This window comes from Mobula birostris, chromosome 2 (genome assembly GCF_030028105.1).
Source record: "Mobula birostris isolate sMobBir1 chromosome 2, sMobBir1.hap1, whole genome shotgun sequence".
Taxonomy (NCBI): Eukaryota; Metazoa; Chordata; class Chondrichthyes; order Myliobatiformes; family Myliobatidae; genus Mobula; species Mobula birostris.
In genome coordinates, this window is record NC_092371.1 from 65875172 (window position 1) to 65901876 (window position 26705).

Consider the following 26705-nt stretch of genomic DNA (forward strand, 5'->3'; position numbering starts at 1 on the left):
CACACTCTGCCTGTACTCACCCCCACAGATGAATTCATTCCAAATAACACCCTCTTGTATATATGTAGCACTAGTGATTGAAGACAGAGATGAGGAGGGATTATTCCAACTGTTAAATGCATCCTAATAGCAATATTACTTCATTGGTGAATAAATTTTGGGCTAGACAATTTAAGTCGGGCAACCCTAGAGCTATGAAGATCAAGATGACCATGGATTTAGACTACAATGAGAAGATAACAAGACATAGGACCAGAATTAGGCCATACAACTTATTGAGGCTGCTCCCCCATTCGATCTTGGTGACTGATTATCCCTCTCAACTCCATTTTCCATGATCTATCACGGACTTTATACAAGTAACTTGTGTTGTTCCTGAAGCCAGAAACCTTGGATATCCTTAAATTAAACCAGCTTAAAATATATATACTTTTAACATTTATTTTTGAATTAAATTAAATATGGCTGTAATAAGCTGTAATGAGCAGCAAGTTATTTGTGGATGTTGGAGAACCATCGAGAAGGGGCAAGATAAGGAGAAGGCAGGGGAATTGTTCCTTTGTAAAAAAATGGGGACAAGATTAAAAAATAGAACATCTGAAAGATAATCCTGAGAAGTTGCTTTGGTACTTCAGAGGTTAAACATGCTGCTTGGAGGGCTCCAGCTCTGGAAGGAAGATTTCTTCGATTCTTTCAACTCAGCAGGTTATTGGTGCCTTGGCTGTGAGCACAGTGGGGGCTGCAGTGAAGGAATCAGTCCTTAGCTGGGAAGTGCTGGTACAGAAAGAAAAATTACTGAGATGCTACAGAAAATGTCATTATCCAAGAACCAACCTACTGGAAAATTTATTCTCCGATGTATCTCCAAATCTACACTTTGAGGCAAGCCACCTGAATTATTGAAGCTGCTATCTAGGGGGCATATGTATTATTAATGGACTATAGTGTGTGGTCTCAACACAGTGTATGATTGACTATTTGAAGACATGTTTGAGAGAAAGATTAGTATTTGGTTGAATTTGAAAGGGTTAGCTTGGAGCAGGGAATAATTCACTCTGATTGCAATGTTAATGGCCAAATTTTAAATCCACCTGAACAATATGCATTGGTAATATTGATTACCCTAGCCAGATTTTTGCAGCAGTAACTACCTTTGCCCTCTGGGATTCAGATTCCATTATTGATCATGTGCAGCAAAACAGTGAAATGCATCATTTGCATTAACAACCAACACAGCCTAAGGATGTGCTGAGGGCAGCCCACTAGTGTTAAAGGTAGATTTAATATCAAAGCACATATATGTCACCATATATAACACTGACATTTGTTTCCTTGTAGGCATACTCTTTAAATCCAATAACCATAATAGTATTAATGAAAGACCACACCCAAAGGGGCAGACAATCAGTGTGCAAAAGACAACAAATTGCACAAATACAAAAGAATAAATAAATAAATAAATAAACAATAAATATGGAGAACAGGAGATGAAGAGTCCTTGAAAGTGAGTCCTTGAAAGTTGTGGGAACAGTTCAGTGATGGCGTGAGTGAAGTTATCCCCCATTTCAAGAGCCTGATGGCCACACATTCTGGAACCAACACAGTACGACAAGACAAAATGCACTTTAATTAAACAGGATGACTGACAATAGTTGACAATGCTCACCAGAACAACACAGTAACTGTTACAGCTCAGAAACCATTGTCAACTATTGTCAGTCATCCTGTTTAATTAAAGTGCATTTTGTCTAGACATACATGTACTGGCTGCTGATTATAAGGCACAAGGGACTGTACAGCAGTGGTAGCTTCCAAGGTTGCAGTCTCCCTCCTAATATTTCCAAATTGCCAGTGAATTCACTCTGGTATACCCTCACCCCATTCCCAAAAGTGTGGCGTTACAACATCAAGAGTGTTCAGTGCTGGCTGTATCATTGCAGCTTGTTGGGAGAGAGACAGATATTAGGCAATGACTATTCCGTTTAACAAACTAAAAATAGTTATGAAAACCATTTTAAAATGGCTGCTTTTGACTCAAGTAAGTAATGTGGATTTATCTCTTATCAGTTGTTAAAGGATGCCTCAAAATCTTCACATTCAACAAGCTATTAATGTAGTGTAGACACTTATTGCATAGAAACAAGGTAACCAAGTACTTAGCACCGATGTCCACAATTACAATGTGACCAATTGCCAGAGAATCTTGAGAGCTTTGTTTTGCCAAAGCCCCCAAGAGAATTCTACTTTTACTCATGAAATACTGTGATTAATTTCATAATGTCAAACAGGGTAATATTCTGATCTGAAGGACAATACCATGCTCTTTTTTTTTGTGCTGAACTCAAATGGTATTTTAGATTATGTGTCACATCCTAAAAGGACCTTAGAATAGAGAGTTGAGTCAAGAAGATTGATGGAAAAACAATTGTTTTTAAGATCCCCTCCTGGAGAACTGAAAGGATACATTGTGTGAAATCACAAAGGCATCTAATCTTTGAAAATCAAAAAGAAAAATAGCCAGAAAAGAAGCCCAAATGGCACTTTTAATTATTTTCATTAATTCATTCAATGAATTGGTTACCTATTAAAAAGTCTCTGTGGAGAACAATCGTTGTGGTTAAAATCCCTTGTTACCAAAGCTAATGGGATGGTTAATTTATATATACAAGGTATGTATGTTTGCTGAAATTCCAAACAGATGTAGCATTTAACTTTATAATGTTTAATAAGGCTGCTTGATTGAGCTATTCTGACCAAAAAGGGGCTTTCTGGACTAAATTTGAGAGCTAAAGGATTGGTAATCCAACAATTCAATGCACCATACTCTTTTTATTTTGATATCCAGTTGGCTTTCAAGCATAACGTAAAGACTTGACACTTTAAAAGAAGAATTGTGAAATGAATTATTGAATGCAGTGGTGGGGTAAAAGTGCTAAAAATTGCAATGAAGTTGGTGGTGGCGTTTAATGACTATTGTTTCTAGTCTCATTAGTGAAAGCGCCATCGTTTCCTTAGAATGACTTTTTGATTATTGAACTGTGTAATTCTGTTGGAATTTTCAGCAAAATGGAGTAAAAAGTGCCAGGTTTGATGGAGTGGCAATAACTGAATATCTTTCAGTCATGCTTGTTAAAATTATCATAACTGTGCACAGTGACCTTGAACTGGAATTGTTTGACTCCTTTCAGGTGGTATTTTGGGAAGATTACTCGAAGAGAATCAGAACGAATGTTACTCAGCCCTGAAAATCCCAGAGGTACCTTTTTGGTCAGAGAGAGTGAGACCACAAAAGGTAATTATTAATTCTAATGAATGAATGAAATTCCTTTTAGAAAGATATCGTGTTGTTTTCTTTCCCTGTGGAGTTCCTTTGCTAATTGATTTTTTTTGACTAAATGTAGGATGTTTTGTAACTCCAAAACATAAAACTAATTTAAATGGAAAATGCAGAGTCCAGAATCCAAGGCTAACTTTGTTTATTTGAAGTGAGCCACACATTCATTATGTGGTGGCGTGATGACATATTCCATTTACGTACTTTTACAGATAACCCACAATGCATTATGTAAACAACAAAGAAAGCCTAATGAAACAGTGCATTTACAATATTCAAATGCTACTGAAATATTAAATATGCAACACTTCTCCCTGCTTAGCTATAAATTCAATATAGAATGCATCTCAGCTATATACACAGTATACTATGTAATACAACTACTATATAGATATCCACAGCATAGTACATTTTAAGTTATCCTGTTTAGGCCCTAAAGATTTAATTGCTGTAGAAGATTTCTTGCTCTTGAGGCATAGTGTCTTTCCTGTAAGACACTATGGCAGGTAACCTGTGGCTGGGAAAACAGTCTCCTCCGTGGTGGTTGTAGGAGTTGACTTTGAGACTGCAGGAAGCATTTCTAATAGCTCCAGGCACCTTTCTTCTCCTTTTCTTGGCTTTTCTGTCTGGATCTACTTCGATCCTTGCTTTTCTCCCGGACCCAGTTTCTTTCTCTTTCTCTTTATCCTCCTCTTTCTTTTCCTTTTTCTTTTTTCTAGGATGCGCATCTTCATCTTAGGAAGGTGCATTTAGTTCACTGGAGTGTTCTGTTATTAATCTTTCTATTGCTCCCTTTACAATCTGATCTCTCCTCTTGGTTTTCTCATTCACAACGTCATCTGATAAATCTTCTGTGATTGGATCTTCATTGACTCCTTTATTTTTGGCCTTCCATTCATGCAGCTGGGCTTTGGTCTTTGCATCTACTTTTACAAGCAGCTTTTTGTCTCCTACATGAAGTTCATGCAATAACCTTAATGCACGCAGAGTAGATTCTGGTTCATTATACTCACAAATGCTGAATGCTTGCAACTTTCCTGAAGCTCCTTGAACTCTCTTCCAGCTTAAAACCGAGCCACATTTCACAGATACCTGCATGATTACCATATCAGAAGCTTTCTCAGATATGTCGCCCACAAAAACGATTGTAGTCAAACCACTGCTTTCATCACTTTGATAATTCCTCTGAGCAGCATGGTCCTTCCTTGGTACACTAACCAGAGGTACAGAGGTTGGCACCAATACCTGTGTCCTCTGATGTGCAATGGTTCATGGTGTACAGCATGGACACAGTTGTGGCATCATCCAGTACTTTTCTTAATTTGCTTTCAGTTGGCTGTTACAAGGGATGTGGGATAGATCTTCAATCAAGATGTAGTTGTCTCAGCCAGTCATGTCCCCACGGTGCTGGTCCTCCTGTTTTTACCACATACAAGCCCAATGGGTCTTGTTATAGTTCACTATCACAGATGTCACTCCCACAGGAGTTAGCTTTTCTCCAGTATAAGTTCTTAGTTGGATATCTGCAGGCCTCAGTTTAGTATCTTTGAAATCCATTCAGACTCATTTTGTGTAATGACTGATACCGCCGAGCCAGTGTCCAATTCAATTTTAATTAATTTGTGTTCACTTCTGGTATAAGCCATATTGCTTGGCTCTTGATAGTTTTTACACTGTAACTCTCAAGGCTATTCAGTTCAGCATCACACACCATGACCAGATTTTTCATCAACAACATGCAGATTAATGCTCTTTTCGAAACTGCAACTTGACTTTTTATCTTTTTCTCTTCCCTGTGCAACCCATTTATTTTTATCTGCCTGACATAAGCTTTGTATGTGTCCTACTTGGTTGCATTTTCTCCAAGTTTCACCTTTAAGTCTGCATTGGTCTGGTATATCTGAGTCCTTGCCATAACGGTAACAGTTTGTTTGACCAGGCAGTTTCTGTTTAGACATTGCAATTTTGTTCACGCTCACTTTAATTTCTGACTGCAAGGCAATTGCGTCTCTGTCTGCTGTTTCCATTGGTATAGGAACTTCAACTGCACTTTGAAATGTAAATTGGGCTTCAGTTAGGAGTTATTTTTGAATGCTTTCTTGTAAGATTCCACGAACTAAACAATTTCTCCATGCACAAGGAAGCCCATTACTGAACTGACAATGTTCAGACAATCTCTTAAATTCAGCTACATACGCTGAAATTGACTCCTCTTTCTTTTGGTTCAACTTATGAAACCTAAAGTGTGCTGCAATCAACAATGGTTTCAGCTCTAAGTATTTCTGCATTACTTTCATGATCGTCTTTATTTTCACAAAGCTCATTTTGGCTGGTTTGGTTGGATCAGTCAAACTCCTAAGCAAACTGTATGGTTCTCCACCCAATGCACTCTGTCAAACTGGTATTTGTTTCTCATCTGCTATTTCATTTGCATTAAAATAATGTTCAATCTATTCCATATATATTCCAGTTACCTTTTGTGTAATCAAATATATCAATATTTTGGATGCAGCCAGCCACTTCTGCCCCTTTTTAAAATGATTATCACCAGGTACTGTTTATGAAACCAAGAATTCTTCTGTTTTCTCCCTATTTTTGTTTACTCGATTGTCTTTTCTTTCACAAAGAAAACATGCTGCTCGAAAGAAAAGAAAATGAGCTGTGCTTTTTTAAAACTTGACTGTTTCTCACTGCACTTCTTTTTAAAAGCTGCAATGTCTCGCTACGCTTCAGCAGGAAGGTAGTCATCTTGGGTTCACTTTAAAAATACCTCGTCATCACTGTTGTGTTTTGTAACTCCAAAACAAAAAAATTAATTTAAAAGAAAAACGCGTAGAGTCCAGAATGCAAGTCTGACTTCGTTTTGTACTTTAAGTGAGGCATGTACATATCATGTGGTGGTGTGTTGGCGTATACCGTTTACGTACTGTTATAGATGACCTGCAATGCGTTATGTAAACAACAAATTCTAAATCAAACGTGATATTAGATTATGAGAACACTCGGTCCTCTTTTTATTGTCATTTAGAAATGCATACATGCATTAAGAAATGATACAATGTTTCTCCAGAGTGATATCACAGAAAACAGGACAAACCAAAGACTAACACTGACTGAACCACATAATTATAACATATAGTTACAGCAGTGCAAAGCAATACCATAATTTGATGAAGAACAAACCATGGGCATGGTAAATAAAGTCTCAAAAGTCCCCGAGTTGATCGACTCCTGAGTCCTCGATAGCAGGTGGGAAAAGGGAGAAACTTCCTGCCATAAACCTGCAGGCACCGTCAACTTACCGATGCCTTGGAAGCAACCGATCACAGCCGACACGGAGTCCATCCGTCCAAAAACTTCAAGCTTCCAACCAGCCTCTCCGATACAGCCTCCCGAGCGCCATCCTCTGCCGAGCGCCTTCGACCTTGCTCCGGCCGCTGAAACATGCAAAGCCGAGGATTTCGGGACCTTCTGCATCAGAGATTCCGTTTACCACACAGTAGCAGCGGCAGCGAAGCAGGCATTTCAGAAGTTTTCCAGATGTTCCTCCGTACTCTCACGTCTGTCTCCATCAAATCAGGATTGTGCACGGTCCCCTACTTGACAGATAACAGACATCACCACCGAAGTGGCCGCGTGCACTGCCGTCGCGCCGCCATCTTCTCCTCCCTCCCACATTCACAATATTACTCAAATACTACTGAAATATTAAATACACAACATTCACAATCAATTATGCACCATAATGGCATATTAATGTACTGAGGAGTAGCAGACTTTTGTAATCTTGTACATACTGGTTGTACAATCCAAGAATATCTTCAATGGACTTAGCCAAAATCAATTGAAATCTACCCTGCTGCTGAGATCGATGCATTCTTCTGCATTTAAAAGAAATTGAGTTATTAAGCAAATGAAAGGACAGATCCTTTTCAATAGGAGAGGCTCATGACGGAAATATGAATATCGTGATTATTTTGCACCGATTTTCCCAGCCATGGAGGGTTTTTCAGGGGTAGCACAGTAGCGTAGTGGTTAGCACAACACTTTATAGTACCAGCGACCTGGTTTCAATTCCCACTGTTGTCTGTAAGGAGTTGTATGTTCTCCCCGTGACCGTGTGGGTTTCCTATAGGTGCTCTGTTTCCTCCCACAGGTCAAAGATGCACCGGTTGGTAGGTTAATTGGTCATTGTACACTGTCCCATGATGTTCTGTTTGCGCTGGAAGTGCACTGACACTTGAGGGCTGCCACCAGCACACTTGTTGCTGATCTGATTTGACGCAAAGAATGCATTTCATGTATGTTTTGATGTACATGTTAAACTGAGCTGCTGCTTATGCAGTCTAGGCTAAAAGCCAGCAATAATTTTAATATTCTTGCTGTGCTCTTGGCCAAATAGTCAACGATGACCCTGATAATCAAAAGAATCAAAGCCCAAGCACGGCCCTGAGATGATACATGTGTTGATTTCAGAGCTTGAGGAAGTGAATGAAATGGCTATGTTCTCTTTCCTTAAATGTTACTGAATGACAGGCTTTTTCTCTAAAACTGTATCCTCAAGAACCCGTTTGGTCTTGCTAAAGAAGAATGGTTTTGGCTAAAAGCACTGGAACCTGAAAAACACTCAGAACGAAATGATGGACTATGAAAGTTAGGGTCAGAAAGCAAATTCATTTGTTAGTCTTTTATTGTGTGTGGGGTTGAGGGGAGGTTGCTGGTGATGGAGGAGGTGATTCTCTGTCACTTACACAAAGTCTGACGAGCCTGATTCAGATCGCTTTTGAGCACTTGAGTAAGCATTCTCAGTTAAAGCAAGCTGAAATGCATCTTGCCTTCACCAAAGATTTTTATTCTTGAGCTCTTACTAGTGTGTAAGAATGTAGGATGTGGAAAGTGGTGCCCTTGGGCTACGGCTTGACAGCTTCTCACTCGTGCATTACTTCTGCTTCATTGTTTCTGTGCAGAGGGCAAATGTGAGTTCCTGTCATTTAGTACAATGATGAAAAGAACAATATTTCACAAGGTCTGTTGACAGTAGCAAGCAAATCTTCTCCATTTTGACATGTGTAGTGCTCCCCATTTTGTAAGCTTTCGTGACAATTTACAAAACAGCAGACTAAAAGAAGGTAAGTGCGAGACAACAGAACTTGAAATGTTCTTTTGGCTACAGCTTTTCGAAATGACTAAGAGTTCACTGGGTGACTGGATGAGCATAAAATTCATGCGGTGAAGTAGAGACTTAATTACAGGCCATACAAAATGTGGAGTTGTCCCTCAGCAAAAATACTGTCACTAGTCATAGTCATAGTTATAGTCACACTTTATTGATCCCGGGGGAGATTGGTTTTCGTTACAGTTGCACCATAAGTAATAAATAGTAATAGAACCATAAATAGTTAAATAGTAATATGTAAATTATGCCAGTAAATTATGAACTGTCCAGGACCAGCCTATTGGCTCAGGGTCTCTGATCCTCCAAGGGAGGAGTTGTAAAGTTTGATGGCCACAGGCAGGAATGACTTTCTATCACGCCCTGTGATGCATCTTGGTGGAATCAGTCTCTGGCTGAATGTACTCCTGTGCCCACCCAGTACATTATGTAGTGGATGGGAGATATTGTCCAAGATGGCATGCAACTTAGACAGCATCCTCTTTTCAGACACCACCGTCAGAGAGTCCAGTTCCATCCCCACAACATCACTGGCCTTATGAATGAGCTTATTGATTCTGTTGGTGTCTGCCACCCTCAGCCTGCTGCCCCAGCACACAACATTCCTGATCAAAACTTCTCCATGGACGGCTTCCAGACCATTCCAGCTGACCAGAAGTGCACTGAGAGCGGTAAGCGTAAAGGAGTTGGGTGCTTACTGTTCTGGTTAACAACAGATGGTGCAACTCGGGTCATATTACGATCGAGGAACGTGTTTGTAGACCGGATATTGAACTTTTTACTGTTGGACTTCGGCCACATTCCACCGAGATACAACACCGGGTGGCACGGGAGGTCGTTCCTGCCTGTGGCCATCGAACGTGCAGCTCCTCCCATGGAGGGTCAGACACCCTGCGCCAATAGACTGGTTCTGGACTTATTTTCCATCTGGCATAGTTTGCATTTTGTTGCTTGATTGTTTGTGGTTTTTGTATTGCTATATTTACGCTCTATTCTTGGTTGGTGCGGCTGTAACGAAACCAAATTTTCCTTGGGATTAATAAAATATATCTATCTATCTATCTATATTGCGGTGTTTTTGCGCACTTGTCATACCTTCCCCTATCTCGCCGTGCTTTCATGCACCTCCCATAGCTTCCCCTACATCGCTGTGTTTTCGCACACCTCCCATAGCTTCCCCTATATCGCTGTTTTCACGCACCTCCCATAGCTTCCCCTACATCGCTATGTTTTCGCGCACCTCCCATAGCTTCCTCTATATCGCTGTGTTTTCGCGCACCTCCCATAGCTTTCCCTGTATCACTGTGTTTTCGCGCACCTCTCATACCTTCCCCTATATCGCTGTGTTTTCGCGCACCTCCCATAGCTTCCCCTATATCGCCGTGTTTTTGCGCACCTCTCATAGCTTCCCTTATATTGCCTTGTTTTCGTGCACCTCTCATACTAGGAAGTACATAGTAACCAAATGGCAAACACAAAGTGCTCAAGGAGCTCAGAAGGCCAGGTAGCATCTATAGAAAAAGCAGGATCTCCCAGTGGCCACCCATTTTATTTCCACTTCCTATTCCCATTCCAATATGTCCATCCATGGCCTCCTCTACTGTAGTGACGAGGCCACACTTCGGTTGGAGGAAACACACTTTATATTCTGTCGGGGTAGCCTCCAACCTGATGGCATAAGCATTGATTTCTTGAACTTCCGGTAATTCTGCCCCCCCCCACCCCCCACCCAACCATTCTCCATCCCCTTTTCCCTCCCTCACCTTATGTCCTTGTCTGCCCAGTGCTTCCCTCTGTTGCTCCTCACCCCTTTTCTTTCTTCCATGGCCTTCTCTCCTCTTCTGTCAGACTCCCCCTTCTCCATTCTCCGGCCCTGTATCTCTTTCACCAATCAACGTCCCAACTTTTACTTCATCCCTCCCCTTCAGGTTTCACCTATCACCTTGTGCTTCTCTCTCCTCTCTCCCCACCTTTTAAATCTACTGCTCCGCTTTTATTTTTAGCTCCAGTCCTGCCGAAGGGTCTCGGCCCAAAACCTCAACTGTACTCTTTTCCATAGATGCTGCCTGGCTTGCTGAGTTCCTCCAGCATTTTGTGTGGGCTGCATGAATTTCCAGCATCTGAAGATTTTTTCTTGCAAGTAACCAATTGGAATGGCTTCTGATGTTATCAAGTCCTAGACAATATTTGGGTTGGTGATATAACTGCAAGATAATAGATTCAAGGTCTAGTTCACTGCCAAGTTGGTGAAAGCATTCTGGGAACCTCATTGCATTGATTTCACTATGGCACTGTAAGTATTTTAAGTTAAATCTGAATAGTGTTTTGAGTTAACATTATTGGTTGGACAATGATTGATTAGTCAAATAAATTTAGCAATTTAGAACTGAACTAGGCACTTAGTTTGCAGCAGTACTATAGCTTTTTAAATACCCATCACCAAATAAAAATCTGCAATCTTGGAAATGGTTGGAAGGGTTCATTTCATTAAAAAGTCTTATATATTTAGGGGTTCCCCACCTGGTGCCCTCAGACCCTTTGTTTAATAGTATTGGTCCATGGCATAATAAAGGTTGGGAACCTCTGTACGTCTGTAATCTGAAAGTTCAAAAAAGAAAATACTCTTGTTACTAGCTTAGTTTCTATTAATCTCGTATTCCATTAAGGATTTATTGAGTACGCCTGCAAGAAAATGAATCTCAGTGTTGTATATGGTGACATTTATGTGCTTTAATAATAAATTTACTTTGTACTTTCAACTTAGGTTAGACATTTTTATTATAGACTGAGTCTATAATAAAAAAAAAGAAACCCCCTATTGGCTAGAGGCAGAATAGTGTGAAAAGTAGGTCACTGAATGGATAAAAATGGGTTTGTTGCCTTGCTCTCAAGGCCAAATAAAACAGACAAAGTTCAATTCTGAAAGTCTATTAAATACCACAAACAGTAATATCATTACCGTCATTGTGTCAGGCATCAACAATACCAGAAAATTGTTATTTGAATATAATACTGAAGTGTTATTTGCTGCTAAATAAATTATAAATTTTTATTCCTGTGCTGAATGCTACATTTCAGAAATAAACATAGAGATATGTTTTCATCCTGAGAAAAATTGATAGCCTGTTGAGTAAACTAAGAATCCTAGGAATAAGTATAGATTTCCTCATGTAAATTGAGTTTTCGGAGTTTTCCTATGTTTGTATCTGGAGAAAGCCAGTTAGTTGTCAAAGGCACTTTTGCAACCATCCTTGCATCAGACAGGATCAAGCAACAAGAGCCCTCCATCCAATCTGGTACACTGTTGACTGACTCACAGAATAATGACTGAGAACTGGGGCATTTGGGTCAGTGCTCCCATGTAGCAAACTGTCTTCAAATTGCAGTAGGAACGACGTGTGCAGATTGACAGCCTGACTTATGATATCAAGCAAAAAGTTGTGTACTGTAGCTCAGGCCTCGCTCTATACTCTGGAAAAATGCAGAGTCAACCCTATTGCATGGGTAATTCAGCAACAGTCCTGCCTACTTGGGCCTTGCCCAATCCCATGGTAAAATCCACAGTCACAAAGCGCCTTCCCCCCACCCTTCTCTGTTTTTGTTACTTAAAAGGATCATTACTTCATGGAAGTTCCATTCCCACCTTTACATCTCCAGGATGCTGCTGATAGTCGTGAATCATTTGATGCATAATGATCTGCTCAACGGCAAGCCATTGATCATTTTAAATTTCCTCTACTTGGCCACTGGGAAGTCTAAATTCAGGATTTTATTGTCTTGCCAGTGATTTGATACACTGCAACAGTCACTCAAGCTGAGCCAAATTACTAACAAACTTCAATACCTTGCTTCATCGCCATACCACATTTTCATTTCCAGAATGTTGCATTCCTCTGTCATATTTCATTTCCAGTCAGTTCTTTCCCCTGACTGACTAGTTCTTGATTTGGTTCATGTGCTCTTTGCTAACATCTCTAATGTTTAGTTCTTGGTAAAATCGGCACGACATGGTAGTATACAGCGCCAGCGATTTCTGATTAGGTTTTGATTCCTGCTGCTCTGTGTACGGAGTTTGTCTATTCTCCCTGTTACTGCTCCAGATGCTCCGGTTTCCTCCCATATTCCAAAGACATATGGTTGGGGTAGGGTTTGTAAGTTGTGGGCATGCTGTATCAGCGTTAGAAGTGTGGCGACACTTGTGGGTTGCCCCTAGCACAATCTTCACGGACTTGATTTGATGCAAATGATGCATTTCATTGTTTTGATGTACATGTAACAAATAAAGGTAAAGTTTGTCTTTATCCTTGAGATCTTTAATCTTTAAACTCTTAGTGTGTGTTAACATTGGTTACCTGTGCCTTGTACCACACTCTTCTTTCCCTGTTGCCCTGCATTGGCTGCCAGTTTAAATGGTTTGATTTAAAGCCCCTCATACCCTCAGCCCTATTTTAAGTGTACAACATCTTTAAGCGAGAAACACAAGAGGTTCTGCAGAAGTTGGATATCCAGAGTGGCACATACAAAATGCTGGAGGAACTCAGCAGGTCAGGAGACGTCTATGGAAATGAATAAGCAGTCGATGTTTCGGGCCAAGGCCCCTCATCAGGACTGGAAAGGAAAAGAAAAGAAGCTAGAATAAGAAGGTGGGGTAGGGAAAGGAGTGGCATGCTAGAAGATGATAGGAGAAGCCAGGTTGTGGGGGGAGGGTGGATGAAGTGATAAGCTGGGAAGTGATAGACAGAAAGGGTAAAGGGCTGAAGAAGAAGGAATTTGATAAGAGAGGAGAGTAGACCATGGGAGAAAGGAAAGGAGGAGGGGTCCCGGGGGGGTGGGGGGAGGTAATAGGTAGGTGAGGAGGAGGAGAGAAGAGAGAGTCAGAGTGGAGATGAAGTGGTGGGGGAGGGGACTGGAAGTTAGACAAATTGATGTGCATGACATCAGGTTGGAGGCTACTCGGACGGAAGATAAGATGTTGCTCCTCCAACTTGAGCATTGCAGCTCCTTGTGAGAAAGAGAATGGGCATTGGATTTTAAATGGTTGACCACTGGGAAATCCTGCTTGCTGTGGATAGATCAAAGGTGTTTGACAAAGTGGTCCCCCACTGTACATTGTAGAGGAGAATGCATCGGGAGCACCAGATACAGTAGACGGCTGCAACAGATGTGCAGGTGAAGTGTTGCCTCACCTGGGAGGACTGTTGGGGGCCCTGAATGGAGGTGGAAGAGCAGGTGTAGCAGTTCTGGCTGCAGAGAAAAGTGCCAGGAGGGACGAATGGACAAGGGAATCACGAGGGGATTGGTCCCATAAGCCACCTTCTCTTGTGCTGTGATGATTTGTCCAACACCGGGCTTCTAACGTTTGCTGTCCTTCCTTCTCTCCTCAATTCCTTCATTAAAATGGCTCCTACTATCGGGATTTCCTCAAACCTGGTGCTTCTTTTCCCAAGCATTCAATACACATTGTTTTAGACTATACCTTCTAACACTTCTACCTTTAGCTTAGTGATTTTAGAGTCATTGATTTTAAATATCTAATTTATTAAACTCCAAATACTCCAGGAGATGCTTTGTTAAAGGTAATATATGTAGAAAATTAAAGCATTTTCCTTTTTTGTGTCATTTTTAAAAAATCAACCCTTCTTTCTGAAATTTCAGTCCCAGTCTGGAGCCACTTATAATCAGCAATGGCTCTGTGATTGATGTGTTGTATCAGTAGGACAGATCCATTTATAGAGGAATGAATTTCCAATAGGTAAAGCAATTCACAGCCAAAGGACAAGCATCAATACTTCATAAATTCTGTGAAAAATGAATCGTTCACCTGCAATTTTTGTCCATTAGTGCAGTGGTTCCCTAATTCTTGCAGGTGTCCAGGCCCCGCTATTCCATAGTGGCACTGGCTGAATACTAATGCCAGGAGGGCAGCATGCTGGCGTAGTGGTTAGCAAAACGCTTTACAGTACCGGCGACCCGGGTTTAATACCCGCCACAGCCTGTAAAGAGTTTGTATGTTCTCCCCCCTGTCCACATGTGTTTTCTCCTGGTGCTCCAGTTTCCTCCCACAGTCCAAAGACCTACCAGTTAATTGATCATGATTAGGCTAGAGTTAAATTGGGGATTGCTGGGTGGCATGGCTTGAAGGACTGGAAAGGCCTACACCACACTGAATATATATAAATAAATAAATAACAGTATTGTGCAAAGGCCTTTGGCACATATTTATTAATTTATTTGAGATACAGCACAGAGTAGCTCTTCTGACCCTTCGAAACACACTGCCTAGCAATCTCCCAGATTTAATCCTAACCTAATCATGGGGCAATTTAAGTGATCAATTAACCTACCAACTGGTGCTTCCTTAGATTGTGGGAGGAAACCAGAGCATCCGGAGGAAATCCGCACAGTCAAAGGGAGAACGTATGAACTCCTTACAGGCAGTGGTGGGAATTGGACTGGGTCACAGGTACTGTAAAGCATCATGCTAACCACTATGCTATATAGCTAGGGTGCTTATGACTTTTGCACAGTACTGCATTTATCAGTGTGGAACAGAGAGCACATTTGTAAATCTGGCGGGAGCAAAGGATGTTGGAAATAGTGAGGGTGGAGTGCTGCAGGAGAGGTATGGACAGGCGGCAGAGAACGCATGCCAGGAGTGGTGTGGGTGCAGGCACACACAGCCCCGAGACACTAAATAAAGTCATTTGATTCCAAACAGTTGGTTTATTGAGCATCACAGAATGTCTCTCTGATGCTTCCCACTCCCTCCTCTCTCCCTTCCTCTTTATTGAACCATGATTCCCCTCTCCTTGCCCCCTTCCCACTCTCAGTCCAGAATAGAGACCCATATCAGAATCAATTTTATCATCACTCACATATGTCATTTTTTTTTCAGCAGCAGTACAGTGCAATACGTAAAATGATTAAAGTGTGCAAGAGTCTTAGGCACCCTAGCTATATATATGTACCTAAGACTTTTGCATGGTATTGTGAATTAAAATAAAAGTGATGCAACTCATCTGTTGGAACCCCAGTACCATTGACAGACATTTGTTTACAAATTCTTTATTGGTCTTGGTCTTGTGCCTTCATTTCTTTCTGAAAGTCTTACAAACATACTGTTTGTAATGCTCCTTGTTTGCTGCTGCTGTAACCCATCCATTTCAAGGTTTAATGTGTCAAGGGGACAGAAAATCCAAGGGTCAGATACAAAGTGTGACTAAAAGGGCTGGACAGGAAAGAGTTTGTCCAATGTGTTCAGGAAAGTTTCCTTCCTCAATGCACAGATGTCCACAACAAGAGAGCGCATGATACTGGATCTCTTATTAGGAGATGAGACGGGGCAGGTGACAAGAGTTTGTGTAGGAGAACACCTTGCCTCTAGTGATCATAATGCTATTAATTTCAAGGTAATTGTGGAAAAGGATGGATTTAGTCCTCGGGTTAAAATGCTCAGTTTTCAAGAGGTAATAAAGGCCCTGGTTAAGAAAAACAAGGAGGTGTGTAACAGATATAAGCAGGTAGGAACAAGTGAGGTACTTGTCGAGTATACAAAATGCAAGAGAACACTTAAGAAGGAAATCAGGAGGGCTAAAAGAAGGCATGAGGCTGCTCTAACAGAGAAAGTGAAGAAGAATCCTAAAGGCCTCTACAGATATATTAAGAGCAAAAGTATAGCAAGGGAAAAATTGGCCCTCCAGAAGATATGTGTGGAGGTGAAAGAGATGGGGGAGATGTTAAAAGGATTTTTTTTTTGCATCTGTATTTACTAGGAAGTCAGACACAGAATCTATGAATGCGAAGCAATGCAATAGCAGGGTCATGGACTCTATACAGATTACAGGGGAGGAGGTGTTTGCTGTCCTGAGGCAAATTAGAGTGGATAAATCACCAAGCTGTTCCATTGGATCCTGTGGGAGTCTAGTGCAGAAATTGCAGAAGCCATAGCAGAGATATTTAAAACATACTTATCCATGAGTGAGGTGCTGGAGGACAGCTAATGTTTTTTAAAAAGTCTCTAAGAATAATCCAGGAAAGTATAGGCTGGTGTGCCTGACATCAGTAGTGGGAAAGTTACTGGAAGGTTCTTAGGAAGTTGCCAGGAAAGTTAACGATAACAAGGCAGTGGATGTTGTCTACATAGACTTTGGCGAGGCACTTGAGAAGGTCCCGCATGAGAGCTTGCTGAAGAAGGTTCAGTCACTTGGCATTCAATACAAGGTAGTAAATTGGGTTAGACATTGGCTTTGTGGGAGAAGCCAGAGAGTGATAGTAGATAGTTGTCTCTCTGAGACTGGAGGCCTGTGACTAGTAGCGAGTCAAAGAGATAGGTGCTGGGTCCATTGTTGTTTGTCATCTATATCAGTGATTTGGATGATAATGTGGTAAACTGGATCAGCAAATTTGAAGATGATACCAAGACTGGGGATATTGTGGCTGCAAGGAATACCATCGAAGTTTGAAGTGGGATCTGGACCAGCTGGAAAAATGGGCTGAAAAGTGGCAGATGGAACTTAGTGCAGACATTGTGTTGCACTTTGGGAGGTTCAATCAGGTAGGTCTTGTACGTTGAGCAGTAGGCACTGAGGAACGGAGGGATCTTGGAATACAGATCAATAATTTCTTGAAAGTGGTGTTACAGGTAGGTAGTTTCATAAAGAAGGCTTTTGGCATATTGGATCATAAAGCAATGTATTGAATACAGGAGGTGGGATGTTATGTTGAAGTTGTATATGACATTGGTGCAGCTTAACTTGGAGTATTGTGCCCAGTTTTGTTCACATACCTACAGAAAAGATTGAAAGAGTGCAGAAAAAAAAATTACAAGGATGTTGCTGGGACTTGAGGATCTGAGTTATAGGGAAAGGTTGAATAGGTTAGGAATTTATTCCCTGGAATCTAGAAGATGGAGGAAATATTTGATAAGAGCTATACACAGTTATGAGAGGTATAGATAAGGAAACTAGTAGCAGGGTTTTTCCATTGAGGTTGGGTGAGACTACAACTGGAGGTCATGGGTTAAGAGTGAAAGATGAAATGTGTAAGGGGAACATGAGGGGAGCTCTTCACTCACCTGCTGGTGAGAGTGTGGAATGAGCTGACAGGGCAAGTGTTGGATGTGGGGTCAATTTTGACATTTCGGAGATCTGGATAGGTACATGGATGGGAGATGCCTGGGGGGCTATGGTCCAGGTGTTGATTGATGGAACTAGGCGGATTAATGGTTTGGCATGGACTAGATGGGCTGAAGGACCTGTTTTTGTGCTATGACTATGATGGTGAGAAAGGAGAAGAGAAGATGTGAGAGGGCCACCAGAATGGGGAGAAAACAAAAAGGTAATGGGGTGGTGTAAACTAAACTCTTATAAAGGTTAGGCAGTGTCATATATTAACAGTCTTGTTGGTTGATATTGGCTCAGACCAATGCATGAATAACAATGAAACAGGTTGAATGTGACTCGAATTCAGACCTAGAGCCAGCAGGCTGGGTAGGTATGAGGCCACAAAAATTACTAAAAACATTGGAAAACAGTCAAAAAGCTGATTCACAGAACAGTATTAGGTGAATGAATATCGACGTGTATTTTATAGCAAATTGCAAAATTTACTTCTATACTTTCCTTTTTAAAAATGTTTACATACACACTTTTCAATCAGGCTTGGCTGATGGAGAAAAATCATGGTACCAAGTTTATTTGATATATTTGTGTGTATGTTATACAGAATATTGCAATGCTTGTGAGCATGCATTTCATTATAATTCAATAATTGCTGTTATTTCAGTTGGTCTATGCTATAGAACACATTTCTTTTGAAGAAAGTATTTGCAAGTCCGTATACATCTTGGATTTCTGAAAGATGTTCTCATTGATGCAGCATATTGATTTTACAACTAAATTAGTTCAACTTACCAGGCAAAATAACCTGAAAATTAGCATTTCATGTCTTGGTGTCTTGAAGAATGCTCGGGTTTTGAAGCATCTGCAAAGTTGATTTGTATGCAAGTCCTGTCCTAGTATGAAGGAAAATTTTATTCCCATTCACTTAATGGTGCTACATGGAAATTCCTCTTTCATTTAAGTCATGTCAGTTCATAAATTTGCTTGTCTGGCTAAGGCAATGCTGACATGCTCTAACATTTCTGCACCTGGACTGTGTGCTTCTCTGAACATTCTTGAGTTACACTTTTGCTTTCATGGTCATAATTTCAAAATTGTCTCACTAGTCCTCTGCCCTTCTATATTTGATTTCTTAAAGTTAGTGCTGCATGGTGAAAATTTGTTAGATGCTTGTGCTTAGCATTCTCAGGGCTATGAGGAAAGGAAATATCTAGCAAGTTTCCTGTCTCCCCCCCCCCCCCCACCCCAGCCCCATCACAGTCTTTCGCAAAAATCCTCTATTACTCGACATAAGTCCATTGTGTTAACGTTAATTATTTGTGAGAGCAGTCCACATGTGATCCCAATCTCTCCTCAGATCTTTGAGATTTTCTGGTCTTTGCACTATATCCAGTTTTTCTTTAGAGGCCAGGACCATTTATGTTTACTAAGTAAGTGCATTACCCTTTTTGTGTAGTATAACTCTGGAGGAACATTGTATCATTTCTTAATGCATGCATGCATTTCTAAATGACAATAAATGCGGACTGAGTGTCCTCATAATCTAATCTAATCTAAAAAACATCTCTCAAGTATCCAGGTTGCAGTTGCCTGTTATGAATTACAAATTGTTTAATACAAATATTAACATAAGATTTTTATGATTAATATTTTGTGCAGTTGCTTTTCAGTCATCAACTTCAGTGCTTCCAGGTGAGGCAACACTTCACCTGCAAGCATGCCGAGGGCAACGGCTATACCCAGTGTTCTGGGGTGTGGTCTCCTCTACTTTGGTGAGACCTGATGTCAAGCATCTTCACTTTGTCTACAAAAGGGTGGATTTCCTGTTGTCCAACCATTTTAATTCTGTTCTCTATTCCTATTCCAACATGTCAGTCCATAGCTTCCTTTTCTGCCATGCTAAGGCCACTCCCTGGTTGGAGGAGCAACTCCTCATATTTCGCTTGGCTAGCCTCCTACCTAATGGCATGAACATTGATTTCTCTAACTTCTTACCTCACCCCCTTTTTATTCTTTTTCCATTCCCCATTCTGGCTCCACTCTTACCCCTTCCCTTCTCCTCACCTGCCCATCACCTCCCTCTGGTTCTCCTCTTCCTTCCCTTTCTCTCATGGTCCACTCTCCTCTCTTCTTGGATTCCTCCTTCCTCACTCATTTATCTTTTCCAGCTGTCACCTCCTAGTTTCTCACTTCATCCCCTCCTCCCCCACCCACCTACCATTCTCCTCATCTATCACCTTCTATTCTGTACTGCTTCCCCTCCGACCTCCTTATTCTAGTTTCTTCCCCTCCCTTTCCAGTCCTGATGAAGGATCATGGCCTGAAATGTAAGCTGTTTATTCCTCTACATTGCTGTTGCCTGATTGTTGAGTTCCTGCAGCATTTTGTATTTGTTATATCCAATTAGTGTGTTCATCTTCTCTTTTATCAGTCTACGCCTGTCACCTTAAGCTCAATAAGTCAGTTATGACATCAACCCACAAGTTCCAGAAAGTGCCCTGATTTGATCTCTGGACTATACAGAGACAACTGATCTGCACTCTGGCTAGGGAGAAGGTGACCACAGTGCATTGGCCTTTGATGAATATGTACTTATAATGCCTTCCATGGGAAAATGAATAACTCTTTAACATGCATTGTCTGGCCTCACATCTGTCTGGTCACATGGGTGAAAATTGGATCAAAGATTGTGGTCAATACATTTTAATGACTTTCCTTGTTAAATTAAAATGAAGTTCAGGCTATGCATTCTGATTGTTCTCCCTAAGTAGAAATCTATGCCAAAGGAGTTAATTGCAGAGACAAAACTGAGATGCTAAGAAATGATCTTGAGGTTTATTTTCAGATTTTTGACTTGAAATCCTAATTCAAAATGTATAGTTGGTGCAGTTGTTTAAAGAGTCATTGACAGCGATGTTTAGCTGTACAGAAGAGGTAACTACAAATCTTAACTCCTGATCTGTGCTTAGTTATCTGATCTGAGCCAGTTAATAGCAAGGATGCTACACTTAGAGATACTATAACTACAGTAAATGGTATTGTACAAGGGGGCAAAGTACCACTTAGGGCAGGGGTGGCGAACCTATGGCACATGTGCCTGAGACTGCATGCACAAAAGTTTTGTTGGCACACAGAATGCAGTGCTGCCGCTCAGTTCTTTAATTAAAAAGATACATAATAATTATCTTTCCTGTCAAATGAAAAAGCAGATGATTTTTTACAGCTGGAGAGCAGTGAGATGTTTTCACAGGAAATGTCTCAAACTGTCTTGGTGCCAGCTAGACAGTGCGGGAACATGTGACATTGGATGCTACATTTTGAAATTCTCGCAGGCCTGGTATACACATCAGTATATGGATAGTAAACAGTTGGTCCAGTTGGCATTGGCTTTGCTCTGCTTATATTATGTTCTTCTGTGCCTTGTGAGCGAACACTGGATATTCAGTTATAATAATGGCAAATACAGTATGTAGTTTAACACCATGAATACTACAGTTTTTCACAATAGACACATTTTATTTAAAACTGGTAAAACTATGTAATTTAAGTTTATTGGTGAGATATCTTTAAATTGCAATTATCCTTTTCAGCTTGATAAAAATACACCAGCAAAGAAACAACAACATTCAAATATTGGGAGAAGCAACAGAGGTTTTCAAGTGTGGTGGCATGAAAGATTTGACATGACTAAAAGGGTGATATGTATATGGATCTTCTTTTCTGAGGCAGTAGTGTGCAGGACTTCTGCTCTAAATTGAACAATAACAAATGGAACCCTTTTCTTGAGATATCAGCTACAAAAAAAAATACACTCAGTGTCCACTTTATTGTATGTTCGTGGCCTGCTGCTGCAGCCCATCCACTTCAAGGTTTGATGTGCGGTGCATTCAGAGATGCTCTTCTGCACACCATTGGTGTGACCAGTGGTTACACTGTCAGCTTGAACCAGTCTGGCCATTCTCCTCTGACCTCTCTCATTAACAAGGCATTTTCGCCCAAAGAACTGTTGCTCACTAGACTTTTATTTGTTGTTTTGCACCAGTCTACTAACTGTAGAGATTGTTGTATGTGAAAATCCCAGGAGAGCAGCAGTTTTTGAGATATGCAAACCACCCTGTTTGGCACCAACAATCATTTCACAGTCAAAGTCACTTAGATCACACTTTCTCCCCATTCTGATGTTTTGTTTGAGCCACAACCAAGCCTCTTGACTATGTTGACATGCTTTTATGCATTGAGTTGCTGCCACATGATTGACTGATTTAGGTATTTGCATTAATGAACGGGATTACAGGTGTCCATGATAAAGTGGCCACTATATTTTGATAACATTTATTTTAGGTCGTTCCAACTGCTGTTAGCTTTGAGGGTTCAAAGGTTATTGCCCAACATTTAATCTGCCAAACCACTCATTGATGGGGAATGTGCTAAAGAATCATTGCTAGGGTGTGCTCTTTTCTTTTTTGACAGTTCTCCAGGAAAAAAATATACAGCGCATTAAGGATTTGCTAGTAAGCAGAAATACAGTAAAAGACAACAGCTGCAAAAGATTGTCTGGAATCACAAACATAACATGCTAACAGCCTATGCTGCTGAGAATTTTGGCTTGAGAACTGGTTTCTGCAGCGATACCAGGAAAGCACCCAGTAGGATAATATAAAAGGTGTCAGCGGGCAGGTTCAACCTCCAATGGATTTTGTGCTAAATCTAATTTAACGGTGTTGGGAGCTGTTTCCCTGTAAATGCACAATGCATTCAAAATGATCTTCAAGCTGTGTTGCTCAACATAACAATGAGCCTCCACCTTTGTTATTATTCCCTGTCTGCTGTCTCTCCCAGTAAGATATTGCAAACACTTCATTGATCAGTTCTGTGTCAGACAAATTTTGCCTGTGTAGTTAGAAGAGAGGGAGCACTACTTGGAATATACTTTCTTGTTACTCTTTGGGAAAAGCTGAAAGAAACTGAACAACTTTGCACTTGCATGAGTCTTCATGTAAGCTGTTGATCTGGACTTACTGGAAATGTTCTAAAGGAGCAGTTACAATCCCTAACAGTTGCTCTCAGCAAAATTTACAAGGATGTTGCCAGGACTAGAGGACCTGAGTTATAAGGAAAGATTGAATAGGTTAGGACCTTATTCCTTGGAACGTAGAAGACTGAGAGGAGATTTGACAGAGGTAAACAAAATTATGAGGAGTACTTACGGGGTAAACACAAGCAGGCATTTTTCACTGAGGTTGGATGGGATGACAACCAGAGGTCATGGGTTAAGGGTGAAAAGTTTAAGGGGAATATGAGGGGAAACCTTTTCACTCAGAGGGTCATGAGAGTGTGGAACGAGCTACCAGTGCAAGTGGTGCATGTGAGCTTGATTTCCGCATTTGAGAGAAGTTTGATGAGGTACAATGTTGGTAGGGGTATGGAGGTCCTGGTGCAGGTTGATGGGTATAGACAGTTTAAACAGTTTGTCATGGACTAGATGGGCCGAATAGTCTGTTTCTATGCCCCTGTGACTAAGTATGAAGTACTAAAATTTCATTACGAGTTGTAATAAAAGAAACTTCACTGAAGTTGAACAGGTGGTATATTTGACCATCTAAACAAAGCTAGTTTTAAGATTAAGGATATGTGGTGTCTTGTTCATAGGCTTTCTAGTGTAAGTAAATATTCCATTCCTGAACAACAATGTGTGAACCTGAGGGTCCAAAGATCCATTTTGCATTGAGGAATTTATCATTAGGATGGGGTAAAGGAGCAAATACAATGGGAAAAAAAAACAAACAGTACAGAAAACAAAGGCTTCTGCTTAAACAGGTGAAACGATTGTAAGGATTTTGAAAATTTGAAATGCAGTGTGTTCTCTACATAACAAAAGTGAATTACAGGGGGAGAAATAGAAACATTAGGCATTTCTAAGGAATTTTCAAAGGAATATCTAATTGTTAGCATGTCCAAACGGGAACCTAATTTGCTCATGGTTGCCATTGTAACAATCCCAGACACTCATGCTGGTAGTGTACAACTGGTGATGATAACATGTCTTATTAGCTGGGATATATTTGAAAGCAAGTATTTGTTTCAGTGTGATCTACTTGGGGGCTACCCATCTTCTTGGGGCCAGGCAGCTCATTAAAGTATTGTGATATTTTGACCCACAGAGAAGACGTTTCTTTCTGTGGCGATGTCCTGCTGATAGTATTTTAGCTATGCACAATCGAGCCTGCATTTTTTTTGCAGAATAATCAGTTTCACCTCACCCAAATATATCAGGTTCCTTCAGTAACACACAAAATGCCAGAGGAGCGCCATGGGTCAGACACCATCTATGGAGGGACATTGTTTCAGGTCGAGGCCTTTCATCTGGATTGCTCACCCGTGTTCTGTATGTTGCTTCAAATTCCAGCATCTGCATTCACTTGTGATACCGTGTTTCTTTTTCGCATCATGAGCAGAGGAAGGGCTATGCGATGACTTATCTTCAGTGCAGTTCTGTAGGTTCTAAGGTGGCCAGTGTGGAATTTGCAGACTTAAGCAAGTGGGACAGCTGGCTTTCAGAAGTCGGGATAGGAAAGAAATTTGGAAACTGGTGCATTTCTGCTGCTGACTAAGCAGGGGATCTGGATTAGAGAGCATGTGTTATAGGAATGGTCGGACAAAGCTGGGTCGTTTTCTCTGAGGGGAGACCGGATAGAATCTTATAAGATTATGAGAGGCATAGGTAAACAGCTCGTATCAAGTGTCTATCACTAGCAGGAATGCATTTAAGATGAAAAAGTGTAAGTTCAATTGAAATGTGTATGGCAGTGTCTTATTTTTCTTAGTTTTGTTTGATACAGTGGTGAGTACTTAGAATGTGCTGCCAGGAATGGTAGTGGAGACAAGTTTGACAAAGGCATGTAAGAGATTTGTGGATAAGTATATGACTATGCAGGAAATGAGGGATCTGTCTAGGCTGATGGGATTTGTTATTAATTAAATTAGTTCAGGGCAATTCTGTGGGTCAAAGGACCTGTTCTTATGCTGTATGTGTTCTATGATCTACGCACATTGGACTTTAGGATAGTCCAGACACTGTGGTCACTTTATTTTAGTAATACAGCACAGGGTAGGGCCTTCCGGCCCAGCAACCCCCAACAGACCTGATTAACCCTGACCTAATCACGGGACAACCGAGAATCACCAATTAACTTATCTGGAACGTCTTTGGACTGTGGGAGGAAACCAGAGGACCCAGAGGATCCCACTCATTCCATGGGGAGGATGTACAGATGCTACTTTCTGAAATCCGGGACGCCCCGAGCCGCAAATAGCTTTGTGCTAACCGCTGTACTACCGTGGTGCCCTGCTTTGCAGCTCCTGTTGGCTGAAAGTCATCAGGTTGTCTGTGAGATGACAGCTTCAAGGGTTCTTGAAACATCTAATGTGCACGCTGCAGTTTTCCTGTTACCACCATTGACTTGGGCCAGGCTGATGAAGATCGTGGACACCTCTCTAGAGGTTTATGTGACACCTGGGCATCCTGTTCACAACTAGATGCAGGAGAATATTGTCATTAACAGACTACCTAAGGACATGAACTGAAATATAATAAGATTTAAGATTCATCTCAAGATTCAAGATTGTTTACTGTAATTCAGCAGTGTAATTGAGAATCAAAGGATTGCTACTGCAGATCCAGTGCAGCATTAAAAAAGCACAATAAGCATAAAGAACGCACTACAAAAATCACAATAAATACAAATACAAAACATTAGCTGATATAGATACACTTCTTGTATGTACATGAAGTGATTCTAGGTACAGGAGTGTTTGTACATAAGGCGACTGACAGGAAGTGATAAAGTAGTGGTGGTGGGGTGGCCTGGGTGGGGGTGTTGATCAGCCTGACAGCTTGGGGAAAAGTAACTGTTTTTGAGTTTGGTGGTCCTGGCGTGGATGCTGTGCAGGCTCCTCTGTGATGGGAGTGGGACAAGTAATCCATGGGCAGGGTGAGTGAGATCCTTCACGATGTTACTGGACCTTTTCTGGCACCTTTCTATATAAGGTAAGGTTCGTCCATCGTCACCGATGAAGACCTCGACACCATTAGTACTTTTTACGAGGTCAGGTTGCTAGCTCGACACTCAACCTGGCACGGATGGAAAGCGTGTCTGGGAGTGGCCCGACTGGATTTGAACTCGGGAACCTTCACTCTGGAACCTTCACTCTGGAGTCTGGCGCTGATGTCACTGCGCCACCAGCCAGTTTATGATGGTGTCAAGACTAGCGCGTGATTTGGATTTAAGTGAGAGAGAGTTGCGCAGTGTCAGCCTCACTCTCTCTTCCCAGTTCCCATCTGGATCCAGTGGCAAGACAAAGTCAAGACGGCTGGAGATGGGACTAGGCGCAGTGGATGACCAGGACATCTTCTGTGTCTTGTCCTGCTCTATGCATTCCACGACGCTTACAGAGACCGCCTTCTTGACCGTTGGACCTTCCATTGGTCTCGTCCCCTCAATCAGCCGGAGTCTGTCTTCACATGCTGAGATAGACAACTCCCTATCTCATTGAGGGTTTGAGACCCGTCGGCTGCTCTCACCTGATTTAGCCGGCTTGTTGAAGCCATTGTCTGGGGTGTGGCCGCTGTCGCATGCAAACAGCTACAGGGAGCCACAGGTGGGAACTGAGTTCCAGGTGGGGACCAGAGGTGGACAAACCACCTTGAAAAGGACGCCACATGTTCCCCCACCAGAGGTGCTACCTCTCCCTGAGGCCCCATACACCCCACCTTTCTATATATACAGTACCTTGATATGGGTAGGACTGTGCTGGTGATGCTTTGAACAGTTTTGACTACCCGTTGTAGAGCCTTCCTGTCTAGTGTGGTGCAGTTCCTGTACTATGCAGTGATGCAGCATGTTGGGATGCTCTCTACTCCACCTCTGTATAAGGTCTTGAGTATTGATGTACATCATCCAGCTCTCTTCAGTCGTCAGAAAATAGAGGTGTTGGTGAACATTCTTGACTGTGGAGAATGTGTTCTGCGACCATGACAGGTGGTGTGTAATGTGGACTCCCAGGATTTTGAAACTGCTGT

General features: G+C 41.4%; 1 protein-coding gene across 2 annotated transcripts in view; it reads left to right on the forward strand.

The window, feature by feature from the left end:
• The window catches only part of LOC140187157 (proto-oncogene tyrosine-protein kinase Src-like), a 223432-nt gene that overhangs the window by 144296 nt on the left and 52431 nt on the right, over window positions 1-26705 (forward strand). For both annotated transcript variants that reach the window (XM_072242161.1, XM_072242170.1), the window contains exon 5: window positions 3189-3292. In XM_072242161.1, coding sequence (XP_072098262.1) covers window positions 3189-3292 — 104 coding nt within the window. The remainder of the gene's footprint in view (window positions 1-3188; window positions 3293-26705) is intronic.